This window comes from Engraulis encrasicolus, chromosome 2, assembly GCF_034702125.1.
Source record: "Engraulis encrasicolus isolate BLACKSEA-1 chromosome 2, IST_EnEncr_1.0, whole genome shotgun sequence".
Taxonomy (NCBI): Eukaryota; Metazoa; Chordata; class Actinopteri; order Clupeiformes; family Engraulidae; genus Engraulis; species Engraulis encrasicolus.
In genome coordinates, this window is record NC_085858.1 from 31,711,125 (window position 1) to 31,731,016 (window position 19,892).

Sequence of the window (19,892 nt, forward strand, 5' to 3'; positions counted from 1 at the left end):
TTAAGTGCCTATTAATATTAGCAATATAATCAACTGTTTAAAAGTGATAGACTAAACCACAATAAAATGTAATTTGTGAAAAGCCAAGTTTTGTTTAAGATAGCCTCTCATAAATACAAATTCTGGTATTATTGACCGGTTTGTCAGGAAAAACAAAATACACAAGGCCTCCTTTTTCATCGCGTGACTTGATGACACAGCTGCACCTCTTTCAAAAGCACGCCAGATGGCGCCATTTGCCAAAAATCCCTTATTGTCCTCCGAGTGACATATCAATGAGCTCAACGTAGTAGCAAAGTCCCTGGTCCTGATGCTATGAGATTTGTTTTTGTGAGCCCCATGTTACCATAGTGTGAAGTGTAACGGGACCACTGAGGATATCTGGGAAATAAGTTACCGAAATACATGAAAATATACAGACTTCTGCTTCTCTCGTGGATGGGGACTGAGATGCGATTTCTAGCAGCCGCTACCTAGATTATTACAAACAAAACATCAGCTAGGTTAGCTATCATAGCTAGCTGAGTTAGCTAGCTAGCTGCTCATCAGCAGCAGAGTTGGGATGTGGCTTCGTAATGGGAAACGTTTTCGGAAGAAAAGGACGCCCCAGCAGCCCCAGCCCCAGTCGAGTTACCGACCAAGACAGAGCGGTGTTGGTAAGTCATCACAGGTGCCAACATCTGCAATCACAAATAAGATGAGCGAGGATGTACACCTCCCTTCGTGGTCGACACAGGCACAGCTCTCAGTTGCTAATACAAGTGGTTAGCCAAGTTTTCTAGGCTAAATGCCACTGTTGCTGCATTGTCAGTCATTAATGTGACAATGTTACTCTTGTACCGGCATGTTAACACCTGTCTTAAATCTGAAAGCAAGCCATTGCATGTGTAAGTTGTTAGCCTTCTGTACTAACCATACAAGGTACCAGCCACTACTACGCCCACAGACAAGACATAATGTGACATCTCAATGTTTTGATTAGCAGCAGGGCAAGATGACATGTCATCATGTCATGTCGTTCTATTGTCACGGGAAGACTTAAATTTTGTTGCCACACAATTTGTTATTTGGGCAGAGTAATTGTATCATCTTTGTATACTGTCTAACAAAGTTATTTGGGTTACAGCAACTGAAACAACAACGGGATAAGCTAAGGCAGTATCAAAAGAGGATTACAGTTCAGCTGGAGAAAGAAAGATCTCTTGCCAAGCAGCTCCTGAAGGATGGAAAGAAAGAGTAAGAACATAGTAGGCTACATCCCTGGGGAAATAAAGAAAGACAATATCTATTGTAGAAGTGGAAATGAATACCCTATTAATAAATATATCTTGGTTTGTTTACACTGCTGGGGTTCTGTTGGAATTGTCAATGCTCCAATTTAATCTTTTAAAATGCCTCCTCCCAGGTTAAGGTTTTAATTAGCTTGTTTTATTTGAATCTGAGGCACACTTAATCAAGATGTGCTTTGCTGGCGTGTAATGTTATGCATCCATGGCTTCACCATAAGTTTGTTTAGCTCTGGGCCTTCTTTTGGCTCTGCGGAGTAAGACCAGACAATTTGTACTCTCAACCCAGGAGAATGTGTATTGTGAAGTTCAGATTCGTGCCGTCATGCTTGCGGCCATATAGTTAATTAACAATAGAAACGGGTAAAGGATTTTCATTGTACAGTACACCAGAATGTTTGTTTGAACTTCTGCTGTGCTGTGGTTATTGTCTAGGAGAGCTCTTCTTCTGCTCAAGAAGAAACGTTACCAGGACCAGTTGCTGGACAAGACTGAGAACCAGATAGCCAATCTGGAACGCATGGTAAGGGCTGAGGAAAGTGCACATCAATGATATCCCCTTGTGCAAGACAGCATCTCGTCTCCATTGTTTATGCCTGTGTTCATCTCACTCTCTTAGTCTAACATCCCTTGTATGTGTATTATTACATGTATACCCATTTTTTTTCTAGGTGCAAGACATTGAATTTACTCAGATTGAAATGAAAGTGTTGGAGGGACTGAAGACTGGAAATGAGTGCCTCAAGAAGATGCACGAGGTACAGAACAGCACATTGGCATTCAATTCATATCATTCAATTCATATTCCCAATATGTTCTTTCCATCCCCTCAGGTTAGTCAAATGTGCCAACGTCATGTGCTTTGTGGACTTAGACTACCTGAGGCGCTGAGACTGGCAGTGCTCAGCATTGTTTTGAGATTATAGTATTAGGCAGCAAATCCCCGGCTGAAGCAGCGCTGCTGCATATGCTTTTCATATGCCCTGTTCAATTTCCTTATAAATTAGTCCCTCACACTGTGACCATATGAGCCACATTTACATTTCTGTGACAAATGCAGCGGCTTGTAGAGCTACAGTACGTAAGCAAAGGTTATTCTTTCTCTTGGTCACCAGTGAGTCTGCTCAATTATTAATCATGTTAATGCTGATATTTGACTAATTACAAATCTCCATTTGGATATGTGGAAGTGTTCTTCTTCTATGATTAAAAAAGGCCTTGATGGAGGCTCTATGGTGATATCTCTGTTATAACAAACTCCGTTTAAGCTGAAAAACACAGATATGAGAACTTGTGTTCCGATAGGACAGATATCATAGATATTGCATATTCGGAGCATTAAAATACCATTTCTGTTTCTTCCGAAAATAGCATGTAAAAAACAGTGTTCTGTGCGTGCGGACTACTAACTTCATGAAGCAATGTTCTTTTTCTCTTAGGTCATGTCTATTGAGGAGGTGGAGAGAATTCTGGAAGAGACACAAGAGGGTATAGAGTATCAGAAGGTGAACTTGTGCTTTGTTTTCTTTTTCCCCCCCAAAGCTTCATATCAGGTCGTGTAACCCATTTTCATGACATTTGCGCCCATGGGTGGGTTTCTTAAGAGCTGCTGTTGGTTTTCTAGTGTGTGCATATTTGCAGAGCGTGCATTAAAGCTACAGCAAGAGTGCCTGTGCTGTACTGCCACACAAGTATCTTTCCATTCCTATTCCGTATCCTTTCCATATTTATTGAGCTCTTTGATAAAGTTTATCAGTAATATAAAAGCTTACTGGCACATTCTGTCTCCCTTTTAGTGATGACAATGAAGAAATGAACCAACTAATCAGTGACTACTGTAGACATACGATGTGTCTTATCATTTAATGTTCTGTTAACTTACTAACATCATAATGTCCTACATGGCATTCGTGCCATATCTCTGGCAATATGCATGTAGCCTCGTTCAAGTGACGTTACAGTTAAGTGAGACTGGATTTAGTGACATTGAATCTGTGGCTCTGGAATTTGATTCATGTGAGGCGCGTGTCATAGTTCTGTCTTTGGATAAGCCACTCTTTTATTCTACGTGAAAGAAATGGGGCAGTGTTTATGCGTTTTTCTGCAAACAAATGAGCAAGCACAAAAACAAGCCTGCGATTTAGCCTCCCTTCATGGCAGAGGGAATCAACTTCGGCTCAGAACAATGTTTTCTTGTTTGATTTCTGTATGGAATTAATCCGGACATATTAGGTCATTCAGTTTCCTATACACAATACTATAATATCTATACAACATATGGATGGATGGCTCGGTTGGTTGTAACGATTTGATTGGGATTGATTAGATTGCTTGATTGCTTGGTTGGTTGATTGCTAATTATTTGCTTTGCTCCATGTTGCAGCAAATTGATGAGCTGCTGGCAGGCTCCCTGTCACAGGAGGATGAGGAGGCTGTGCTGCAGGAGCTGGAGGCCATTACTCAGGTGAGCTCACCTTCACATCTCAGTCCACACTCTTTAAAAAAAAATGTATTTTTGGGGGTTTATACCTTTATTTTTGATAGGACAGTTTGAGAGATGACAGGAAGCGAGTGGGAGAGAGAGAGAGAGAGAGAGAGAGAGAGAGAGAGAGAGAGAGAGAGAGAGAGAGAGAGAGAGAGAGAGAGAGAGAGAGAGAGAGAGAGAGAGAGAGAGAGAGAGAGAGAGAGAGATGGGGGAGGATTGGGAAATGACCTCGGGCCGGAATCAAACCCGGGTCCCCGGTGTGACTGTGCAGTGCCCTACCGTTTGACTCACGGCAGGGCCTCAGCTCACAGTCATTAAGGAACACTTTAAATATGGGACTCTCAAAGGTTTCATGGGTGAAAATTGATTTATGAATCCAACATTGAACTGAGGCCCACCAACAGAACGGGGGCTGAAAATGGGGATTTTTTTTTTTTAATAGACTGAAAAATAAATTCCATTTGTAATTATTTAAATAATCGGATTGTACCAGATTGAACCTGGCAAAACCTGTGTAAATCTGTGTAAAAATGGCATTGCACACAAAATTCCCAGGACTCTTTACCCTCAACAGAGGCATGTATTTGTTATAAGATATTATGAAATGAGGGCGGCATTGGCCCTCGGCTTGAGCTGCACTTTGAGAAGCATAGTTCTAAACTTACAGTAATGTTTTAAAAAAATCGTCAGTTTTAATGGTTGATAAGTTGATGAGTTCGCCTTCACCTCTTAGACTCTTTACTGCTCATCTGGTGCAGGGTGTCAGGACAGGGTGTTATTATCACCTATTATCACCTAGGTGTTATTATCACATATATAGACCAGTGTGTAACATTCCTTTTTTTAACATTACATTACACTTAGCTCTGATGCTTTTATGCATAAGCGACTTACAGTTATTTTTAAGAACATTTGGTAACAGTCCCTGGAGCAGTATGAGGTTAGGTACTTTGCTCAAGGGCACCTCAGCCATGGAGTGAGTGAGGGAGAGGTAAGGGTGGTATTTGCACCTGCAACCCAGTGATCTTAAGACCACCCACCTAACCATGACTACTAATCATTTTTGGTAACATTTTTGTTCTGCTTATTCACAAAGACATTAGATTTTCCTACCCCATCTTCAACTAGTACTTTACGTAATGAGGGACATACAAGTTTTGGAATTTCTCACGTTTTTCTCGTTATGACATGATATTCATAGTAACAGGAACTATGGGCATTGTAGTTTGAAGAAGGAAAGTGAAATATTTCACGTATTGGACCTCTAGATCATAGGCAGCGCTTGGAAATATTTTCTTCAACTTTGCCGAATGAGTTCATTCGGTGGTTCATCGTTATGTGAGAGAGTGAAAAGCTCTTGAATTTTCTTTTCCGCTCTGAGTGGGATATAGTCTCACTAAGCAAGCTTCAGGGGGCAGAGCATGTCTTTGCTGTTCTGTTTGAATCGACTTCCCAGCTGTAGGGCAACTGAAGACAAAAAGGAGACTTGATGTTTGCTTTAAGGCAAACAATGCAGTTGTGCATGAGTATCCCAAATTAAAAAAAAAAAAAAAGTTTCATTCCTTTAACAAGGTTATGGTATTGTGGATTGTCGTTTTGACGATAATTTGTTCTATTTTTGCTCCCTCCTCCTCATCCTCCTCGTCTCCATCTCCAAAAGGGTGAAGAAGACGTGGAGCTTCCAGAAGTACCGACTGAGCCCTTGCCAGAGGTCCCACAGCTTGAACCAGGTCTGATCTCGCTCCTCCAGTGCCACTTCTGTCATAACTCCACCATAGCACTTAGTGTGTAGACGTCCTTGGTGTCTCCTTGGATCAGTCTGTGTCCTCATTGGGTCATGTTTTTTTTTGTTTTGTTTTTCTCTTCTCTTCACACTCTCTCCTCTCCAGAAGGGAAGCCGTCAAAGAGTCACGCCGAAAGGGAAATGCTGGCTGCTTAAGGGTGCTCAAGAAGTCATCATCTGTGACACACACACACACACGCACGAACACACACACACACGCACGCACGCACGAACACACACACACACACACACACACACACACACACACACACACACACACAGCATCTCCCTTGGCACTCAACCTAATAAAAGATGTAGGCAGTGATGTCGAGGAGACAGAGACAAAGACATTTGCATGTGAGGGGAAGGATTCAGGTCAGCACACGTAGTGTCTCTGTCAGCAGTGAATTTCATGTCCTCATACTCATACTCACACTCCTAGGAAAAAATGGTTGTGACTTCTAGCTCCCTATTCTCTTCTGCTGTGCCTCCCTACACCACTCTTGCCCCTGAGCCATTGCATTTGATTCACTTCGCGAGATTCCCTGTGCAGTGTGTGATCAAAGCAAGTGTTGCAGTATTCGGTATGGAGCCATGAGCAGGTTTGCTTTCAAGTAAGGACTGACCTGTCATGACTTTATTATTATTATTGTTATTATTATTGTTATTATTATTATTATTATTATTATTATTATATGCTTTCACATGAAGTTTTTAATCCATATCTAATGTATGTAAGTAAAAATCATGGTCATTGCATAACTTTCGATTCATGAGGTCCAACTAACAAGGTTAGAATTTTTTTAACATTATTTTGGTAACATATGTTATTGAATTTCCCCACATAAAAAATGAACAAGCAGAATCTTGAAAACGCATACTTTCATTAAAGGAGTGTAATAGTGTTTTGCTGTATAATTACTGTTTTTTTAAATAAAAAATAAAGTTATTGATTTCTAACAACTCATTTGCGTTTTGCTTGGGGTAACACGCCGCTTGTATTGACTGCAGATGTCCACTAGGTGACGGTAGCAGGTGCAATATTACAACATGCTGACAAACAGGTGCCCCCGACTTGACACCACTGGACTTCTGAGTGCTAAGTATGAACGCATCTGTTCCCCTACAGTTCAACGTAGTTGAAGTACATGCTTATTACATTATTGTGTCCTCCTCGTCGGCCTTTCGAGTGTTCCTTTGCTGTTTATTCTGGGAAAGAGTTAACCGTTGTTGAAATGTTGTACAGTCGCAGTCGGCAGACTAATGTAGAAGTCCAGCGTGGCTGATCAGGACGACCCGAATACATCTGTGGTTGGCGCGTGGCGCATTGAGGAAATGTTCTGTTGCTGTGTAAAAGCAAAGCATCTTCAGGCTTTCTGCCCACCTGTCTGGTTCGCGCGCAGAACTGTCGCTCCTCGTGCTTGTCACTAATGTAGGCGCAGGGTAATGTTCCACCCACGAGCCTTTGTATGATGTGCCTCAGCCAAGAACAGTAACTGCAGTTAAACATTTAATTTCACAAGCTCAGGAAATCTATTTGGTCGCGTTGCTGGGGAGCAACATTATGTGGAGAAGCTAGTTTGGCTGGCGGCATTTTGTTTAGGTGATGATTTAAGGTTTGAACGCTTGCACATACCTCTAAGTTTAGACATGCCATTCGATAATCCTATTAAATCATTCTATAGGTCGTGAGATCTGTTTACAGAGCATTGGTCGCGATTGGAAGCCTTGAATCGATGCAAAATCAGTATTTGCTATGATTGGGGGTTTCTAGAGGAAGTGTCCACAATCACATACTGATAGCTGATAATTCTTCTCCAAATGAGTGCGCACGGAATTCACGTCGCGACGCGTTTAGCCATTGTATCGGTGAATGTTTGCGAAAAGTAGATTATTTCTGTGCCATAAGACGGTACTTCCCTGACGCAGGTGTAGGAGGATCGCAGGGTGTGGAGTGGGGCGGTGTTTCTGTTGTTGGGGGCGGACCCGTGTTGCATTAAGAACGCTCTGCGTTTTGATTACGCTCCAGCGATCGGCAAGCTTTTCACCTCTTTGCGATTGCCTTGTTGGAGAAGTGAGTGAGTGGCATCGACGACAGCTGCCTTGTCGCCGTGTCTTGCAGGATCAGTCGCAGCTGAGTCGTCTCCGCAACCTCTTCTTTTTTCACCAGACAGCGACTGTTGGATAAACACTCCCATATAAGGACATTTTCGCGGTTTATGGTTTTGAAAGAAGATTTTAAGATGTCTCGTACAGACGAGGTCCACCGCATAACGGAGAATGTATACAAGGTAAAGTGTTTAAACTGCCCAAACAAGTTGACTGTGCTGCTTGGTGCATTGTGTTGTGATTCTCGTGACAAACAAGATTTTGTGAAGCTTTATTTAGGCTAGTGTAGGCGACCCTGACAGCGCAGTTGATGTAGTTTGTGCCTTTTGTTCAGTAACTGGTGGTTCTACCTGGTAGCCTTAAAAAATCTGGCACTCCCAAAATGCATGACAGTGGGGAGCACCTATGCGGGTTGTGTCTTCCTGAAATGTTGCAATTGCGTTAACCCTCTTATTCACCCCCCCAAATTCAACTGCAATTATTAACGTGTGCAGTGTGCAGTCCGTAGCAAAATAACAATGTTGGATTCAATTGTAACAATGCGTGCATCGGGTGAACAGAAGATTCTTCTTTGCTGTGTGCGTGGTGTAATGGCATGTAGTTTGCCAAGTTGAGTCATTATTTGCAGAAGCGCCTGTCCGCGCTCGCCTGTGTAGATCATTTGCCGAAAGCGAGCGAAGGCTCCCCCCTCTCCCCTCCTCCGTGATTCATGGGCACCCACACTTGCACCTTTGCGTGGCTAGATCACACTAGTCACATTCTCACACGAAGCACATCGCATTCTTCGACAAAACCGAAACGTAGGCCCGCCACAACACCCCCTCTGCATTTGCGCCGGGAACAGAGGGACATTCCAGGGCGTGTTTCCTTTAAAATGAATCAGGCGGCCGTGTCGCAACAGGTGTACAGCAAAAGTTTGTCCAAGATTCGGTAACATTTTAACCCTCTTGTTACACATCTGTCTGCGTCTCTGACGCAGAGTGTGTCGTGCGTCAAAACAAAAAAAGGCAACCCAAGGAAGTGTTGTTTAATGCCAAATTCAATTCAAATGAGATGCGCACATGGGTTGCAGCTTGCGGTCTTCTCCACTGAATTGCATAACAAGGCAAGTGTCCTCATGTCGTGTCATGCCGTGTTTGTAGGGAAGGACACGCCAATGACAGTTGCCAGCCCATCACAATAGCAAACCTCTGTTTGGACCTGTTGTCACCTCAGCTCTCAAGGTCTACCCAACACCAATGGCCAGGAGCGTAGCAACACATTTTGGGCCCCCTATGTCAAATCACCTTCAATGCCCCCCCAGCCATATATTTTCATATACCAGACTGTGCGTGGGCCCTGTTGACTCTGTCATACTTAACCCCCCTGAACGACACCCCTGCCAATGGCACAAATAACAAAAGTGTCCTCGTGTCCTGTAATGTCATGTCATGTTTGGAAGGAAGGCCCCATCACCGTGGTGCTTGCAATGACAGTTCCACAAGTTGCCATGCCAATGGTAACCGCGTAGCTCTGTTTGGACCTGTGTCACCTCAGTCCATCAACACCACCGGCACAGGCCATCACATGCAGTGGTGGACAGCACATGCCACCAATGGTGCAACACAACACAGCCAGTGTTGAGCCTGGAGGGCAGCCCAAAGGCTGGGAATTACTCAGTAATGAGTCTCTCTCTCTCTCTCTCTCTCTCTCTCTCTCTCTCTCTCTCTCTCTCTCTCTCTCTCTCTCTCTCTCTCTCTCTCTGTCTCGCGACAAGGTTGGGGTGAGTCAGTAGGCCTACAAGTTTTGCAAGTCCTTTTTGCCCCTTCTCTCTCTCTCTCTCTCTCTCTCTCTCTCTCTCTCTCTCTCTCTCTCTCTCTCTCTCTCTCTCTCTGTCTCGCGACAAGGTTGGGGTGAGTCAGTAGGCCTACAAGTTTTGCAAGTCCTTTTTGCCCCTTCTCTCTCTCTCTCTCTCTCTCTCTCTCTCTCTCTCTCTCTCTCTCTCTCTCTCTCTCTCTCTCTCTCTCTCTCTCTCTCTCCCCTGACTAGAGGGATGCTGCAGTGTGACTGATAGGAACAGACACATAGACATGCTGCTGGGCTATGATGACCCCACTGCTGATTTGGCTGTCACCATCAGTCTGGCGGCATCAGGGTGTGACTGACATTTTGGGGGACTTGGCGTCTTGTATTGCATTTGTTATTATGCATGATTAAGGGTCTGTCACATCCTTTAAGTGTACAGGAAGCATTTCATTGAATTATCGAGGACACTTGTAGGGGCACCCGTACTCTTGTAGACATTTGAAGATAGCATGGCAATTAATGTAAATTTGGAAATTGTAGTATCTCCTTAAAATTGTAAAACTGTACCCCCATCAGTGTGTGTGTGGCATGGGTTTGGGTAGGGTTGTTGTGATGGAGTTGGATACTTTATGTAGATCTATGGATTGGGTCCATGGGAGCTGGTTGTACAAAGGGCCCAGAACTTGCAGGGCCCCTGGGTGGGGTTGGGGGTGGAGGTAGGGTGGGAAGTGAAGGTGGATGGTATTGAATGCACGGGAGTGTAGGTGACTTGCTAGTCAAACAGCTGCTGACTAATGCAGTGATAAGATACAGTAGGCTGCCAACAGCAATGCTTACTCACAAAGACTGCAGAGGTGTGTACAGTGTGTACTGTATGTGCGTCTGTGTTTGTAGGTGTGCTCTTGTAGGAGGTGTTTTCTATGAGAGGGTGAGAACATGCAGAAGTCAAGTGTGTGTGTGTGTGTAGTGTACCTCAAGGACATGTGTTACCATAGACGGGCACACCTAGTGTAACGGATGCCAACTAGCTGAGTTTGGCGTGGGAACGTTAGTAAACCTCCTCACACAGTATCGATGAGCTATTGGTCTGGACCTTTAGCTCAGTGGTATAGTGCTGTGCCTCCCATGCCCAAATTTGAGCGTTAACTGGTAGGTGGCGCCGGTTCGATCCACGAGTGGCAAAATGGAGCAGGATCACTTTATAGTTACACTATAGCTCCTAACAACGCATCTGCAGTTCTTTCTTCATCACTGCATGCTGCTACTATGCTCCAGAAGGAGATCTCTCTCTCTGTCTCTGTCTGTCTGTCTGTCTGTCTCTCTCTCTCTCTCTCTCTCTCTCTCTCTCTCTCTCTCTCTCTCTCTCTCTCTCTCTCTCTCTCTCTCTCTCTCTCTCTCTCTCTCTCTCTCTCTCTGTCTACAAACTCTCTTTGATTCTTTCTGGTTAGAACCCCCACCCACCATGTCATTTCTTTCATCTTTTCTCTCTCCTGTTCCATCTCCATATCTATCCGTCAGTGCCAGTATCATGTGCCATGCAGGTTAGCAGGCTTGTTCTCTGGGCTAATCTGCATGTGTTGGCCTGGGCCTGCAAGCTCAGCTGGGACTTCAGTGTGCGTGTTGGCGGTTGTCTTGGCAGAGGAGCTAGTATTCAACCGTCTGTTTACCCCAGACGGGTGACATCACCAGTGGGGGGTATTTCCATCCACCTGGCCGTCTAGCCTAGCCTAGCCCAGCTGATAGCAGAGGCGAACCACCTCTCTCAGGTCAAGCCTCTTAGGATGACATAAGTCGCTGTATGTGAGCTTAGTTGAACCGGGGGGCAGGAGAGGAGAAGAAGGTTGAACTTCAGGCAGCCAGCATGATAGGGCTAGGGCATGGCATTTCAGGAGTTGAGATGGGTTTGTATGTCAAAAAGGTCATCTTTGTCAGGGGTGGGGGGGTGGGCTCGGTTCAGGACCGAAGAACCCTTTTGCATGAGATGTAAAACGTCTTGAAGCTGTGAAAAAAGAAGGCTATTGGCTTACAACTGCACTCTTTTGACTATATTAGCTAGATGAATGAATGAATGATAATCTTCCCAGAAAGCTAGTGTTGATGATTCAGACCTGTGCTTACCGGTAATTCATCAGGTTCTCCTTTGAGGAACTCTTCCCACTTCATGCTTCATTGTTGCCACTTGTCTCTCAGACGTTGATATTAGGCCCTTTTCTTCCTGCACCACCTCCTTAGAACAAAGAACCATTCTTTCCTTTCCCCCACTCCCTCTCTCCTTGTGCTTTAAGGCGTGCCTCTCCTCAAATCCTCAGGTAAATAGTCAGTGGAATGTGGTTTTCTACAAGCTCATACAGTACACCCATTGAGAGTAAATAGAATGGAGGCCAAAATTCTATTTCATTGTTGAAGCCAAGTTGGAGCCAAGGTTGGACCCAAAAAGACCAAAAAATGGCCAAATCCCATTCATTCCTATGAGAGACATAAAACCCTGTATCTCCCTTAAATGCCACTCCAGGGGGATCATTTTTCGCTCAACTAGTAGGTCCCCTTGCTCTCCAACTTACCAGGGTGGTGATTTTTTTTGTGGTGATGTTTTATTTTAGAGAGATATTAAAAGTTAAATTGACCAATGAGCATCAGAACATGGTTTGATTGACCGTTAGAAGTCTTGTTGTTGTCCAATCAGCACCTGCGTTTGGCGTTGCTAAGGTGGAATGTAAGTTGGAATGTTCCCAAATCTGGCTTCAAAGCGTTGAATGGCAAATAGCGTTGATTTGGCGTCCATTCTATTTACTGTCAATGAGTACACCGCTGTATCGGTGTGTGCCTCGGATGTGATGCCATTTTGCCTCCCATCGCTGGGCAACAGCTTCTGGAGTGGAAACATGCAGGTGTGTGTAGGTGTCTTGCCGTAGCCATAGCAGACCCTGACGAGCCCTGCTGGAAACTGAGAAGTAGAGTAGCTGTAACACTCATCTCGCTCTCTCGCTCGCTCTCTCTCTCTCACTCTCTCGCTCTCTCTCGCTCTCTCTCACGCTCTCTCTCTCTCTCTCTCTCTCTCTCTCTCTCTCTCTCTCTAACACGCTCTCTCTCTCTCTTTCTAACGCAGTTTCAATGCACTTCCAATTGAAGATGATGAGTGATGATGTATCATTTGCACTCCCAGGAGCTCCATTTTATCCTGTCTCATACTCCTGACCAAAGAGAGACAGGGAAAAAAAGAGAAATCATTCATTACTTTTTCTCCTCTCTCGTCTCCTCCCTGAAGCTGAGAGCTAGGCAATTCAGTCATATTTCATGTAGGAGACCCGGACAGGTGGTTTCTAAGCAACAACATGCTATTAACCGTTTCTGTCATGTCACCCTGCTGAGAGGTAGAGGTAGAGGTAGAGGTAGAGGTAGAGGTAGAGGTAGAGAGAGAGAGAGAGAGAGAGAGAGAGAGAGAGAGAGAGAGAGAGAGAGAGAGAGAGAGAGAGAGAGAGAGAGAGAGAGAGAGAGAGAGAGAGAGAGAGAGAGAGAGAGAGAGAGAGAGAGAGAGAGAGAGAGAGAGAGAGAGAGAGAGAGAGAGAGAGACCGAGAGAGACCGAGAGAGACCGAGACAGAGAGAGAGACCTTGGGAAATCTATGGAGGCCATTACACTCATTGAAATGAGTGTTTGGTAATAATTGCCCTGAATTAGCACTGAGCCTATCAGTACCTGTCACTCAGTACAACCTCTGGACTAATTCCTCATCAGCTCTCTCTGTCTGACTCAAATACACATCTCGGTCTCCGTTAGACTTCATTGGCAAGAAGGTCAGCGGAGTTTAGATCCATCACATGACCATGCAAGGACCTAGGTTTCTGCTCTCTCTCTCTCTCTCTCTCTCTCTCTCTCTCTCTCTCTCTCTCTCTCTCTCTCTCTCTCTCTCTCTCTCTCTCCCCCTGCTTGCTGAAACATACATGTTTTATCTGGACAGAAAATAATAACAATTTTTCTTAAGCACTGCCTCAGGCGTGATGCGATTTTATATTATTTCCCCCCGCCTCCCCATCTTTGGCGAAGAGGCGGTGACATTCATTTGGTGCTGCGGCGCTGTGCTGGCTTGCGGATGGAGTGTGTTAAAGAAACGGCTTGCTTGGAGACGAGGCGACTAGGTGGATATGGCCTCCCATCCGCCCACCATTGCCTCCGACCAACGGGGGTGGATTATATCTCCCAGCCTCTGTGTTGTGTTTTATTGTCAGTGGTTCATCTTCAGGGACACACTGCCGGCAGCCAGCTAGAATAGGAAAGAAAAGCAAAGGAAAGAGGAAAAAAAAACTCTTCCTAAATCACTGAAAATGTATGTGTTGGCCTGGCAACCAAAGAAATGAAGGCGAATAGAAACAGAATCGCGCAGAAAAGAAAAGAAAGCTGAAAACTTGGCAGCTTCTGGGTTTGTTTGATAAGCGCACATCGTACAGTAAATGATTGCTTTTCTGCCTCGTGTCTTGCTGTCTGAATGACAGACAAGCAGGGCTCATTTGTTTTGACAGGTCTTACCAAGACGGATCAATGATGAGGGGGAAAGTAATGGGAGTGCCGACAGTAAACAACGTAAGACATGTCTGCAAAAAGGTCACCTCTCTCTCTCTCTCTCTCTCTCTCTCTCTCTCTCTCTCTCTCTCTCTCTCTCTCTCTCTCTCTCTCTCTCTCTCTCTCCTTCCATCTCCTCCTGTCATTTCTGATTGCTTCAATAACGAAATCCTCCCTCCTTTGTTGTTTGACTTGTATCACACAGTTGTTCTATGCACTCAGTGTAAGCATGGGTGGGGGTTGAGAGGTGTGATGGTCTTCTTCACGGTGGTGGGTAAGGAGAGAAGGAGGGGTTATGTTTTTCCGAGGAAGAGATAGAAAGAAAGAAAGAGAGAGAAGGAGTGAAAGGCAGAAAGAAATGTTCACATCCTCGTGGAAATTGTCTCTAATTACTACGTAGAGATCCCAGTGCCGTAATTACTGAGAGAGAGAGAGAGAGAGAGAGAGAGAGAGAGAGAGAGAGAGAGAGAGAGAAAAACAGAAGAGTTGAGGAACGAGTGGGCTGTTGGAGCTTGAAAACCTCCCTTTGTAGTTCTTTTTTTTCTGGGTAATTTGGCATTGGTTGGTTATATGTTAGACAGTACGGGGCAACAAAGAAGTCAAAGCTCTGTCAGAGCTCTGCAGAAGCACGCTGTCATATTCAGTAGCCTACTTTTCTACCGTTTTAGTTTCTAGAATGCACTTCCAGTAGATAGGGGGATGAAGGAACCGGATCTTGCTGTTCAGGGTCAGGGTTTCTTGCACAGATTAATTGCTTTCCAAGTCCATTCCTCCAGTGGCTTTGATCATGCATTCAGAAACGTTATGTTTTAGGGGTGTAAATCAATCCACGACGACGACACTATTCGACATCGATTTTCTTAAGGCAGCGATTCGATTATTTTTGATACTAAAGAATGCCCCACGATACAACACGATTCAATTAAATCGTTGGCGATAGGATCGATGCATTGATGCATATCGATTATTATTTACACCCCTAATATGTTTCCTGTTTGAGTTCTTATTTTGTCTTTTGTGACTTGAAATCCTAGCTAGATTCTTGAAATCCTTGCTAGGTTTTTTATTTATTATAATGGCCATTACTTAGGCCTACACTATATTTAACACGTGTTGCAATGGTACAAAACTTATGGACGATCTCAGTTTACACACGGAAATTCACCTGACGGATGTCTTTAGCGTCAATCTTTATGTGTTTAATCTGAATAAAGGAACACAGTATCTGATGTGCTATGCTAGGGGGTGTAAGCTTATCATTCACGGTACAATGGCCTTATCTTCCAGTGCTGTGCAGTATCAGATGGAAGCATGTCCTTCCACTGCCTGGGATTTGAAACCATTCCAATATGGAAGTCTATTCCATCGTAGTTGTCACTTCCTTGGCGATGCACACTGCGAGTCATTTAGATATCTACCACTGATCAGCACTCAATGAAAAGCTCAAACACAACAAATGATCAATCACAGCAAGAGAGGGAAAAAAACGTGATGATGAACATAATCAAGGAGTTGCCATGGAAACAGGTAATGCAGGGTGTGTGGGAGAGAAAAGCTGTGTGTGTGATGTTAGAGGGAGTGTGGGAGGATATTGTTTAGGAGGAGTGCCGAATGTCCAAACAGTTATTATTTCAAGTCCTGTGCAGCTTTCGGCTTCTTCTTGTGGTTGAAGAAGGAGCTACTGTACTGTACCAGGAGGAAGGTAGGCTATATTGTGTGGAAATTTCCACTCCATATGAGCCAATGAAAGGTGCTTGATTTTTTTTTTTTTTCATTTTTTTCTGTCCGGAGCCGATTGAGATGATGGCAATTTGGCTTCAGATCTAATTGGTATCCCTGCAGTCCAGTCCACTGCAGATCCTGGACTGTCGCTTTTCTGCGCCGGCATTGATCATTTCCGCCATATTTCACAACACACACTTGAGCACACACACATACAGAATCTCCTGGTCGCTCTTTCAATCTCCTTGAATTCTTTGCCGTCGGCTCCTTTGGCCTTGAGTCTCTCTCTTTCTCAGGGTTTTACAGTAGACTACTTCCCCATTGGACCAACGAACGGCAGCTTCTTGTGTATCTCACGTCAGTTTTCTTTTAGCCAGCAGCAGCAGCAGTAGCTGGAACAACAGCACACGACCTTGGCGGCGCTCCTCGTGGCAGCACATGTGCCCACCGTCCTGTACCTCATAAGGCGGCCAGCAGGCAGCTGAGGCAGCTGAGGCCCCTGGGCCGGGTTGAGCTGCGCTGCGCTGCGCTGGGCTGCGCTGCGCTGGGCTGATCTGGGCCTAACTGCCATTTTTTCAAAAAAATACGGTGCTTGAACAGTGAGGGTTCTACCAATTTGGGGGCCCTGGGCAAAATATGGACACGGGGCTCTCTTGAATAGTTTTTTTTGTTTTTTTTGAAACGGCGGCGGGCTTTAGAGGGCAGATTTGGTGGGACCCGAGGCACTTGCCTAGTCTGCCTAATGATAAAACCGACTCTGTGTTCGGATCTGGGTCCCTGGCAGCAGGCAGAGAGCTGGTGCTGTAGTCATGGGAGTACGGCTGCTGCAGTGCCCCACTCTTCTCTGCGTCGCTCAACTCAGCCCTGCCCAGCTACTTACAGAAGATACTTGGAGAGATTCATGAGCTGGCTTGTACTGTACATGTACTGTATGGCCTTTCTCCCTCTTTCCTGTTCTCGTCTGTCTTTTTGTCTGTCTGTATTTCTCTCCCGCATTCTTCTTCTCTCTCTCATCTCACGCACGCTCTCTGCTCTCGCAGACTGCATTCTGGGCATTCTTGCGCCATTGTGCCAGGCTTTTGAGAGTGTCCTTCAGTTCAAGCTTGTGGGCAGCGGGCGGGTGGTGTATGGGAGTCAGTGTGTGTGTTTTGAGGGTGGCAGAGGGGCTTGGTTGGTTCGTTGGTTGTGTGGGAGGGAACAGTGGCTTGGCATGAACCTGCCTGGGGTGCATTTCTCAAAACCGAAGATACTTACTACATTTGCTACTTTGTTGTTTTCAATGCATTTTCCCATTGACAACTACAGAAGTTGCTAACAGGCTAACAACTTCTCTTTGGAGAAATGCACCCCTGGTTGGGTGGCTACAGACCAGGGAGTGAAACTTCAGCATTAGTAAACTGTCTGACTGAGGGCTTGGAAAGTCCTGGGGAGATTGTGAAGTGAAGTGTATTTGTCTGTATGCATGTGTCTGTGTCTGTCTGTCTCCTTGCCTATAAATTGTGTCAGGAGGAATTTTTAGTTTCGCTCTGTAGTTAATGTTAATGAAGCTCTGAGTAACTTTTAATTCATTCTGCTTGTGATAAGCAATGGTATTGCTTTTTTTTTATGCGTAGCGAAGAGAACTCATAATTTTGTTTTGTAAATTGAAATAACACTTTGAGAGATTCCCCCTGCAGTTCATTTAATTTCTTCTCAAGTAGTACGATGGCTTCAGAAGAGATTATAACTATAAAGGGGAGATTATAATTTGCTATAACTGCTATAAATGTCGCCAATGAAAGAGAGGAGTTGTTGGTGCAATACCCTGCCATATCCATGCCCCGTGTTTCGCTTGCATTCTTTGTGGTCCAAAAACCTCCTACCGAGGGAATCATTTGCCATGGCAGTAATTGAACAGTGAAACACTGTAATTGAGCATTGTCTGAAAAAAAATGTTAGTGAGCAGCCACTCCTATATGACTCTCTGATGTTACTGCTTGTGAATTAGAGGGAATACGCAGTGCTGTATAATAGCTGTTAGATCTGAGCCAAAATACAGTCTCTTTGGCAACTCAAGAACTTCAAACATTTCAGATTTTCAATTATTAATTAAAAAAAAAGGAAAGCACGATGTGAGATGGTGACAGCCAGGAAGCAAGAGGGAGAGAAAGGGTGCATTTCAATATGCAACCTTGCGTCCTCCACTTGTGCTTGTGACCTCGGCCCGCCTCCTGGCCCCTCCTCCATGGAGAAAACAGTAAAGTTTCCCCGCTGTCAGCCTAGCCAAAACAATTTTTGGGGGACTATTCTAGATTCACCATCCGGTTTGCAAATGAGAAAAATACTTAACAATTGAGCCCTTGCAAGATATTGAAATATAATGCTGTTTTCATCATGACATATTACTTCCTGGTACGAGGCCACAAGCACAAGTGGAGGACGCAAGGTCGCATATTGGAATGCACACAATGAGATGAGGAAGGATCAGGAAATGACCTCGGCCAGGTATAGAACCCAGGTCCCCGGCACAACAGTCAATGCACCATCCACTTGAGCCACAGACAAGGCCAGATGTTTAACATTATTTAAATGAACAATTGATTTCATGGACTAATGATGGATCTCGTACCTTTCACACGCAAGCCTGGGGAATGTCGTTTGTGTGTTGTGAAACTGTGGCACACGCATACACTTACAGACAGACAGACAGGCAGCCACACATGTGAATTGAGGTGAGCGAACGCCGTGTTCTCCCTTAAATTCATGAGCTCTTCTAAGTGCATCCACAAACACTGGGAACCTCATGAGTCTCATTACTCCGCCGAGGACTGTGCAAACACACACACACACATGCACACACGCACACAGGAGTCGTCCTGAAGCAATCGGTCACAAACATAGACACACATTTGCACACATGGCAATAGAGTCCCGTGGGGCAAACAGATAGACATACAAATGAGTGCACACTCACACACACAAGGAGTCCCAATCCTACTGGGTAAACACAGGTACACACACACACAGAAAGACAATAAAAGCTGAACGGCAGTTTGTTGTTTTCCTAAACATTTCCTCACAGCTGACGACTGATGGGTCTCCTGAGATGGGCCAATACACATCATTTGAGGAGAGAACTCGACAAACACTGTCAGCCCCCTCTGTTGTCTCCACACATCATTGCTATCTGCACCTCTTTCCTCAGGAATCCTCCTCCCTCCTCCTCCTCTACCCATACCCCACCAAATCTCATCTTGTAGGGCAGGGGAAGTATCTCCAGGCCAATGTGTCCTGTCTGACTATCCACACACACACACACACACACACACACACACACACACACATACACAAACACAGGAATGCCTCTCCTCTCCAGCTACCTCCAACCCCACACACCCTCCATTCCCCGCCCCTCGCCCCCGAAAAATCAGTGTGTCCTGCTGATATGATTAAGAGGGTTGAGGGGAGGGAGAGGCAGCAGCATGCTCGTCATTAGAGCTCCGTACAGTTGCTCAACTGCACCGCATTCCACTCTGATTACCTCACATTAGACCAGGGAAGACACAGGCGCACGGTCGGCCCTCGCTCTCGCAAGCCCCTCTCTGCACACACACTCACACTCACACTCTTACACACACACTCACACTCTCTCTCACGCACACTCTCTCTCTCTCTCTCTCTCTCTCTCTCTCTCTCTCTCTCTCTCTCTTACACACACGCACTCACATGCTCCTACACTTCTACATACACTCACACACTCCTAGAGAACCACAGACACACACTCATTAATATGTACACACAAACAGCCAGTCCCCCTACCCCTACCCTGGTCCGCGTGATGCGCTAGGGGTTTCTCTCTGCCACACTGATTAGAGAAGGGATTTGGGAGTGCGTTCTGGAGATTTAGTGTTGTATTTGCCAGCAGAGCTGAGATGAGGTTGAAAGCGTTGCTAGATGGAACGGATCGTGCTCAGTTTGTCTGAATTTGTTGAATCACAGTTTTTTTGACGGGGATTGTTTTTTTGCTCATAAGATGAGCAATATGATTGTGGGAACCTGAGAGTTCCAGTTCAAGAGAGAGCCAGTTTAAGAGAGGAGATGAAATGTGTGTGTCTGTAATATTTATTATTTTTGTTTTAGCTGCGTGCGTGCGTGCGTGCGTGCGTGCGTGTAATGCATTTCTAGCC

General features: G+C 45.0%; 2 protein-coding genes across 3 annotated transcripts in view; both read left to right on the plus strand.

Moving 5' to 3' along the window:
* The first annotated feature begins 282 nt into the window (after positions 1–282).
* LOC134437013 (charged multivesicular body protein 6-like) lies at positions 283–5,770 on the plus strand. Its single transcript, XM_063186442.1, has 8 exons — positions 283–656; positions 1,127–1,236; positions 1,722–1,809; positions 1,958–2,044; positions 2,726–2,791; positions 3,670–3,750; positions 5,432–5,501; positions 5,661–5,770. The coding sequence occupies exons 1-8, from the start codon at positions 576–578 to the stop codon at positions 5,708–5,710; spliced, it is 633 nt and encodes a 210-aa protein (XP_063042512.1). The 5' UTR covers positions 283–575; the 3' UTR covers positions 5,711–5,770.
* A 1,816-nt stretch (positions 5,771–7,586) lies between these two features.
* Positions 7,587–19,892, plus strand: part of baiap2a (BAR/IMD domain containing adaptor protein 2a) — a 111,625-nt gene continuing 99,319 nt past the window's right edge. For both annotated transcript variants that reach the window (XM_063186418.1, XM_063186427.1), the window contains exon 1: positions 7,587–7,845. In XM_063186418.1, the coding sequence (XP_063042488.1) occupies positions 7,774–7,845 (72 nt within the window). In that variant the 5' untranslated portion in view covers positions 7,587–7,773. The remainder of the gene's footprint in view (positions 7,846–19,892) is intronic.

Coding starts and splice junctions, on each gene's coding strand:
- LOC134437013 (XM_063186442.1), top strand. CDS start 576: ATGGGAAACGTTTTCGGAAGAAAAGGACGCCCCAGCAGCCCCAGCCCC. Junction 2,792..3,669: donor AGGGTATAGAGTATCAGAAG/GTGAACTTGTGC, acceptor TCCATGTTGCAG/CAAATTGATGAGCTGCTGGC. Junction 3,751..5,431: donor AGCTGGAGGCCATTACTCAG/GTGAGCTCACCT, acceptor CATCTCCAAAAG/GGTGAAGAAGACGTGGAGCT.